The 6957-nt window shown below is 44.5% G+C and overlaps 1 protein-coding gene across 3 annotated transcripts in view; it reads left to right on the forward strand.

The window, feature by feature from the left end:
* c17h21orf91 (chromosome 17 C21orf91 homolog) overlaps positions 1-6544 on the forward strand; it is a 53692-nt gene extending 47148 nt beyond the window's left edge. The window contains exons 4-5 of one of the 3 annotated variants that reach the window (XM_078233043.1): positions 397-459; positions 2428-5514. In XM_078233043.1, coding sequence (XP_078089169.1) covers positions 397-459; positions 2428-2594 — 230 coding nt within the window. In that variant the 3' untranslated portion in view covers positions 2595-5514. Of the gene's footprint in view, positions 1-396; positions 460-2427 lie in introns of all 3 variants that reach the window. The other 2 variants (XM_078233046.1, XM_078233044.1) reach the window with 2 other exon arrangements.
* The last annotated feature ends 413 nt before the right edge of the window (positions 6545-6957 follow it).

Here is a 6957-nt window from a genome sequence, read left to right on the forward strand (position 1 = left end):
AAATTTCAAACAATCTCGAGAATTTATACGACAGGAGAAATAGGTGCTGATTGGTTGGCCAGTCAACCCCTGGCTGAGACATTGCCATGGAGAAAGCAATGGGGAGCTAGAGACTCTAAGCTGCTGAGTAATTCAAAAAAGGCACAAGACTTGAAAATATTCCTTTTATTTACAGTGAATGGTCCCTGCATATGAATGTATGTCACTTTAACCAGTGTAGATGAGCCATGTTACATGGTCAACTGATTACGTCAGTCCTGATTTCCCTACCTTATCAACTTCCTTAGTCATCAGATGGGTGACAGAAGAATGTTTCCCTTAAGGGCAATGATTAGTCATGTGTAGAGAGACGCTGGCCATCGTGATGTTTCTAATGCTGTTTGATGTTTCTTGCAGTGAGTGCCATGTCGGTTGATGATCTGGTGTCTTTGAACGAACAACTCCTCAAACAAATCAAAGGTATATTACCACATCTCTGTCATGGGAAAGTAAAATCAAAATTGGTGTCGCACTTTAGTAAAGAAGCTTGTTCAACTTGGGTTTTTTTTTTGTCTGTGTTTTTGTTGGAGTGTTGAGATATTAGAAACCATGTCGCACTGATAGCTATTGTCTTAGACCTAGTTCTCGCTTCACAAGAAATGGCTAAAGGATCTGAAATAGTTCAAGCTGTCATTAGTGTTCCAGCATGAATGTTAGATTGGGGTTGGGCTCCATGAGTGTGGAGGGGGGATGCTGATTCCAATGTTGGAAAATAAGATTCAAAAGATTCTGCTGTTTAAATTTTACTGCACCTCCCATGTTCTCCACCCCACCAACCAAAGAAAACCCGAATACCTATAGAAGGACTTGCATTTCTATAGCACCTTTCACAACCTATGATGTATCAAAGTGTTTCACAGCCAGTGTAATACTTCTGAATAATAGTCACTGGTGTAATGTAGGAAACACCACAGCCAGCTTTTGCACAGCAAGCAGCAATTTGAGAATGGCCAGATAATGGCTGGAATTTTACTCACCCACCCGCCACGGGAATCGGAGCGGGCGAGGAGGTGGGCCATGGAAAGGTCCATTGACCTCAAGCGGGATTTTACTGTTTCAGGACGAGTGAGGTTGTAAAATCCCACCCATTGTGTTTTTGGTAATGATTTGAGGGACAAATGTTGGCCAGGAGACTGTACACTCTCCCATCCGAGTCAGAAAGTTGTTCTAACCGTTCCATAATTCCAGTCCCGCACTGAGGGACTGCTGCATGGTCAGAGGAACTGCCTTTCCTTGAGTCAAACAATTAAACTAAATTAAATAAACTCAGGGACAAAGTAAAAGGGACAGTCCCTTAAAGAGGAGGCGATGAACTAGTGGTATTATCGCTAGACTATTAATCCAGAAACTTATCTAATGTGCTGGGGACCCGAGTTCAAATCCCGCCATGGCAGGTGGTGGAATTTTAATTGAATAAAAATCTACCGATGACCATGAAACCATTGCCGATTGTTGGAAAAACCCACCTGGTTCACTAATGTCCTTTAGGGAAGGAAATCTGCCGTCCTTACCTGGTCTGGCCTACATGTGACTCCAGAGCCACAGCAATGTGGTTGACTCTCAACTGCCCTTCAAAGGCAACTAGGGATGAGCAATAAATGCTGGCCAGCCAGTGACACCCATGACCCATGAATGAATAAAAAGAAAGAGAGAGCTGCCTTTCCAATGAGGCATCAAACTGAAACCTCATCTGCTCTCTCGGATCCCATGTGACTGTTTTGCAGAAAAGTGGGGGAATTCTCTGAGGTGTCCAGCCCAATATTTGTTTCTCAACCAACATCTAACTGCCATGGGTGCAAGGAATCAATGCCTCGAGAGGAGTCATAGAATGATACAGCACAGAAAAAGGCCATTCTGCCCATCTTATCTTTGCAAGCTCCTTGAAAGAGCTATCCAATTAGATCCACTGCTCTGCTTCTCCCTCGTTGCTCTTCAGATTTTGCACGTTCAGTTAAAGTTTATTTATGAGTCATAAGTAGGCTTACATTCATGGTGCAATGAAGTTACTGTGAAAATCCCCTAGTCACCACACTCCGGCGCTTGTTCGGGTACACTGAGGGAGAATTTATCATGACCAATCCACCTAACGTACACATCTTTGCACTGTGGGAGAAAACCGGAGCACCTGGAGGAAACCCACGCAGATGCAGGAAGAACATGCAGAGTTCACACAGACAGTGACCCGAGCCCCGGAATCGAACCTGGGTCCCTGGTGCTGTGAAGCAGCAGTGCTAACCACTGTGCCATCCCGTTCAGGTGTTTCATTATAATGGGATCTGTTTCCACTACCCTTTCAGGCTTCGCCAGTAATTTGTAAATGTAGAATGTACCCTCCTTTTCAACTTGAGATCACCCTAATTTTTTTTTCTTCCTTTTCTCTGCTTGAAGTGGTCTTCGAAGATCTGGCGCAAGAACTGGAGAAGAAGGACTCTCTCGCCTCTGAGTTACATGTCCGCTATATCGCTATTGAGCAGCTATTCAAGAACCGGGCCAAGCTGCCCTGGCTGCGGGTGGGGCGAGGGGGTATCAAACCCAGTGCCCCCCTCGACAACTGACTCACTGCCCGCTGATGAAGCACAGATCAGAAAACAGCTTTCCAAAAAAGATGTCCAACAGTATTAGATTGAACTCTGCTGTGGGAAACATTTTGTACGTTATTTTACATCTATATTTGCAAAAGAAAAAAAAAATAACTTATTTTACATACTTGTTTAGGTCGATTTTGTGTGTTTTTTTAAAAGACTTTTATTTTGAAACCCTGTGTGATTATTCAAACCTTTATTGGTTTGGTGGATTTTGGAACCTCCTACTGGACTCGTTATGCTACTAAATGTAATTTGAGACATCTTGTGTTCGAATTAGCGGGGAGTTTTATTGGGTTTCTCACTGGCTAGATATACGGCCCGACTTTTATCGTACAGCTGACCCAGCTCTGAAGCTTGGCCCCTGACCTGTTCTCAAGTTGGGGACCAGCTGATGAACGGGGGAAAGTTCCAGAACTGATTGTCATCCTCTTTGGATCTTCACCCCCTCTCATCTGCTGGGTCGTGGTGACGAGATTGGACTGGGCTGTGACGCACACTGCAGTTGAATGGCCTTGGGCCACTCACTTTTTTGAGCTTCATAGGTTAGAGATCAGCCACTTGAGACCCCTGGGGGACCAGGTGTGTGGAAATATTTAAGTTGGCGTGATAGTTTTGTTTATGGCGTTCTTGCATTGCAGGCCCTCCTCAATGGGATCGATGCTGGAGTCAATTATTTTGGTCTCGCTGGCACGTGCCGTTTGATTATGTATTCAGTAACATTGCAGTCAGTTCTATTCTGACTCTGCATAAAATGGGGCAGTCACAGGATGCTGATGTTACCTGGTACATTTCACAGTGCGCTCACACTCCTGGGGTTAACATTGGTGTGAAGCTGTGCTCAGCAAACACTGTGTGTAAGTCGACAGTGAAGGTACAATGGGAAACTCTCTCCAGTTTTCTCTCTCTCTCTCACCGAAGCTGGCTCAGACACCCTGACCTTTTGAGCTGTGTTAACCCTGGAACGGTGGTATCATCAGGAAGTGAAAACCCCCATGTTTTGAACTCCACTTTTTTTTTAAAAACCATCTTCCAAAGCCACACTTGGGCATTTTAAACCCACAAGGTGTGAGGTAGAATATGTAGGGGTTAATAACCAAGGCCTACAGAACGGATAAGGAAAGTGTTGTAGTTAGATTCTGAGATTATAGCCCCCTTCACAACCTCAGGACATCCCAAGTCACCTTGCAGTCAATTCAGTATTTCAATCTGTAGCCCTTTATTTACAGTAGGAAACTCGCCCAGTAAGTGAGTTTGTAATGAGCATCAGGTCAATTTCGAAGCGTATTCCAGTTTTATTGGGGATTTTTATCAGATTGAGCCGACTTCTTGGATCAGAGGTTGATGAATGAGGAGTAGAGGAGTGTAGGGATCGGTGAGTGGAGTGTAAAGGAGAATTTTCCTGCTCCTTTTCCCCTTTTTATATTGTGCTGCAAAAACTGCCGACAGCTTTTTATGCCTGTCACCGCCAATGCAGCAAAATTGGTTTCACCAAGTCTACATTCTGCAAACAGTGACTAGGAGGGAGCTACTGATTGCACTGGCAGCTGTAACAGGTTAGTGCCCTACCTGGGTAACTCGATCACCGGTTAGCTATTGGCACAAATAGTATAGAATCATAGAATGGCTACAGCACAGAAAGAGACCATTCGGCCTATTGCGTCTGTGCTGGCTCTCTGAGGGGCAAATTCACCTAGAGTCACTCTCCTGCCTTTTCCAGTAGCCCTGCATGCTTTTCCTTATCAGATACTAAGCCGATTCCCTCTTGAATGTCGTGATTGAGTCTCTGCCTCCATCATACTCAGGCAGCACATTCCACGTTCTAATGCACTCACTTTGTGAAATGGTTTTTCCTCATGACGGTATCTCTTTAACCAATTACCTTAAATTTTTGCCCTCTGGTTCTCGGTCCTTCCTTCAATGGGAACAGTTTCTCCCTGTCCACTCTGTACAGACCTCCTCATAACTGTGAACACTTCGATCTAATCTCAACCTTCTCACTCTCTCCAAAGAGAACAGACCCAACTTCGCCAATCTACATAACTAAAAAGATTCAGATCAGCTCTGATCGACTCGAGTGGCAGAACAGGCTGGAGGGGCTGAATGGCTTCCTTCTGTTGCAAGTGGTGTTTGCTAAATGTTGCACCTGGAGGGAGGGGGGCCAAAAGACAAACTTATTTCTGCCACCTGTTTAAACGCAATCCTTTTACAAAATTCTGGCATAGTGTGAGCTTCTGACCAGTTTTTTAACCAACCGGAGTATTGAGTTTCACATTTCAATGTTCTTTTTGTACAAGGTGATGTAGGTAAATTATTTTGTGCAGCAACCCTGTGCAGTGTTAAGTGTGGGTGGGAATGAGGGTTCGTAGATATTCCTGTCGGGATTTAATGTAGAGAATCTCCTTTTATTCCAAAATGCAAGTGAACTACTGTGGATGCTGGAAATCTGAAATAAAAACTCTTTAAAAATACTGGAAATGCGCAGCAGGTCGAGCAGTGTCAATGCGAGAGAGAACCAGGGTTAATGGCCGGAAGTTTACCGGTGGGCCCACCCGCCCTCCAGAGCGACATTCTCTGTTGGCCTCGGGTGGGATCGTGCGAACCTTGGGTGGACGCGTCGGTAAAATTCGGCCCAGTGTTTCAGTTTGATGGCCTCTTCTGAAAATGCTAACGTTCTCCACAGATGCTGCCTGACCTGCTGAGCATTTTCCAGCATTCTTTGCTTCGCTCTGTCATCAATTTCAGAGGATTTTTTTATCTGAATCTGGAGTGTTGGATGTTTTTTATTCCTATGTTTTGGGGTGTGGGTTTTATATTGTGAAAACCACGTGGATGTAGTGGTTTTAAGATGCAACATTTACCCTATGCTAGGGAATTAAAATCCATTTGCGGTGAATATTAAGTCTGCTGAATCAAAAGCCCTCATGAGGAGTATAATGGTTGCAGATACTGCAGTGTGTGTGCATGTTCTTTTGGATTAGGGTAGTAGTGCAAAAACTTGGATGCCTTAATCAGCTTGCATTGTCCAAGGACCTGACACTATCAGGGATTATCGAAACCCAGCCTGTGTGTACACTTCTGCTATCTTATTTAAACAGACTCTGCGACCAGTGTTCACATTTACAGTTATCCTCCTCAGGATCGTCCTGTCATATCTGCAGCTCTCTGACCACGTGCGATTTCCTCTGACTTTGTATCGGTCTGAATTTTCACTCCGTTTTTTCAGTGTTCATCATTGTCTTATGTCATTTCTAGGTCTGGTTTTTTTTTTTGATTTTGATATGACTGTGGATTTAAGTCCAGATATAGTACCGAGCCCCATAGTGACAATATCCTGGGCCACTGATGGTTTGGCCAGACGGCAATGTCTTGTCGGCTCGGGAAACCCAGCCTGTGTTTTTTTTTTTAAGGCCAGGCCAAAAGTAACTTTACAAAAAAGAAACCAAGTCCTTTTCGGACATCATTTTTTTTTTTCAGACGTTGTAAAGCAACCTGTTAAATTTCAGCGCAGGGAGAAATCTTGAACGCAGCTCAATATTCTGAGCTGCCTCTTCCATTGGGAGCACTCCACCAGCAAAGACTTCAGAAAGAATAAAGCTGCATAGATTTTACCAGAAGCTCTCCAGCAATGAGGACTGGAACGTGCTGCATTTTTACTGCCATCTCCTGCTGTGACACTGCCATTTCCTCCAGTGTGTGTTGCCAGGTTATTGCTGGGGTTTGTTAACCTGCGTTGACTAGACTATGCTTTAGGTTAAATCACTTGTGTTGCCTACTCAACAGGCTTTCCAAGGTTGCTCTCCTGCTGTTGGGGATGATGTGGCGATTTGCATTCTATCGTCTGGCAAGTCTTTTTACACTTGCATTGTATAAAATAAAACTCTATATACCGGAAAATAGATTTTAAATAAAGAATATTTTCTTAGCCTGCCTCTGTCGTTTTCTTTTGACCTGGCTTTTTCACTGGATAGTTTTTGTGAATGTGCTTTCCCCCCACACCCCCGCCCCCCCCCCCCCCCCACCTCCTCCCACAACAGCCCTTGCGAAAATAGTCTGCAAGTTCAATTCACAGTTTCTACTCCATTGACTTGGGCCCTATAATTAGTCTGAAAATCTCTCCACCTCTTACTCTCTTCCTTTAAGATACTCTCCACAACACCTACCTCATTGACGAAGCTCCCCTAATATGATCTATTTTGGACCAGTGTCTGAGGCCTGGGCAGCTTGAAGCTAAAATCAGGGTTGTGCAAGAGGCTAAAAACTGGAGGAATGCAGAGATCTTGGGAATGTTGTGTGGCTGGGGGTTACTGAGATAGGCAAGGGGGTTGGGGGAGGG

This window comes from Mustelus asterias, chromosome 17 (genome assembly GCF_964213995.1).
Source record: "Mustelus asterias chromosome 17, sMusAst1.hap1.1, whole genome shotgun sequence".
NCBI classification, from domain to species: Eukaryota; Metazoa; Chordata; class Chondrichthyes; order Carcharhiniformes; family Triakidae; genus Mustelus; species Mustelus asterias.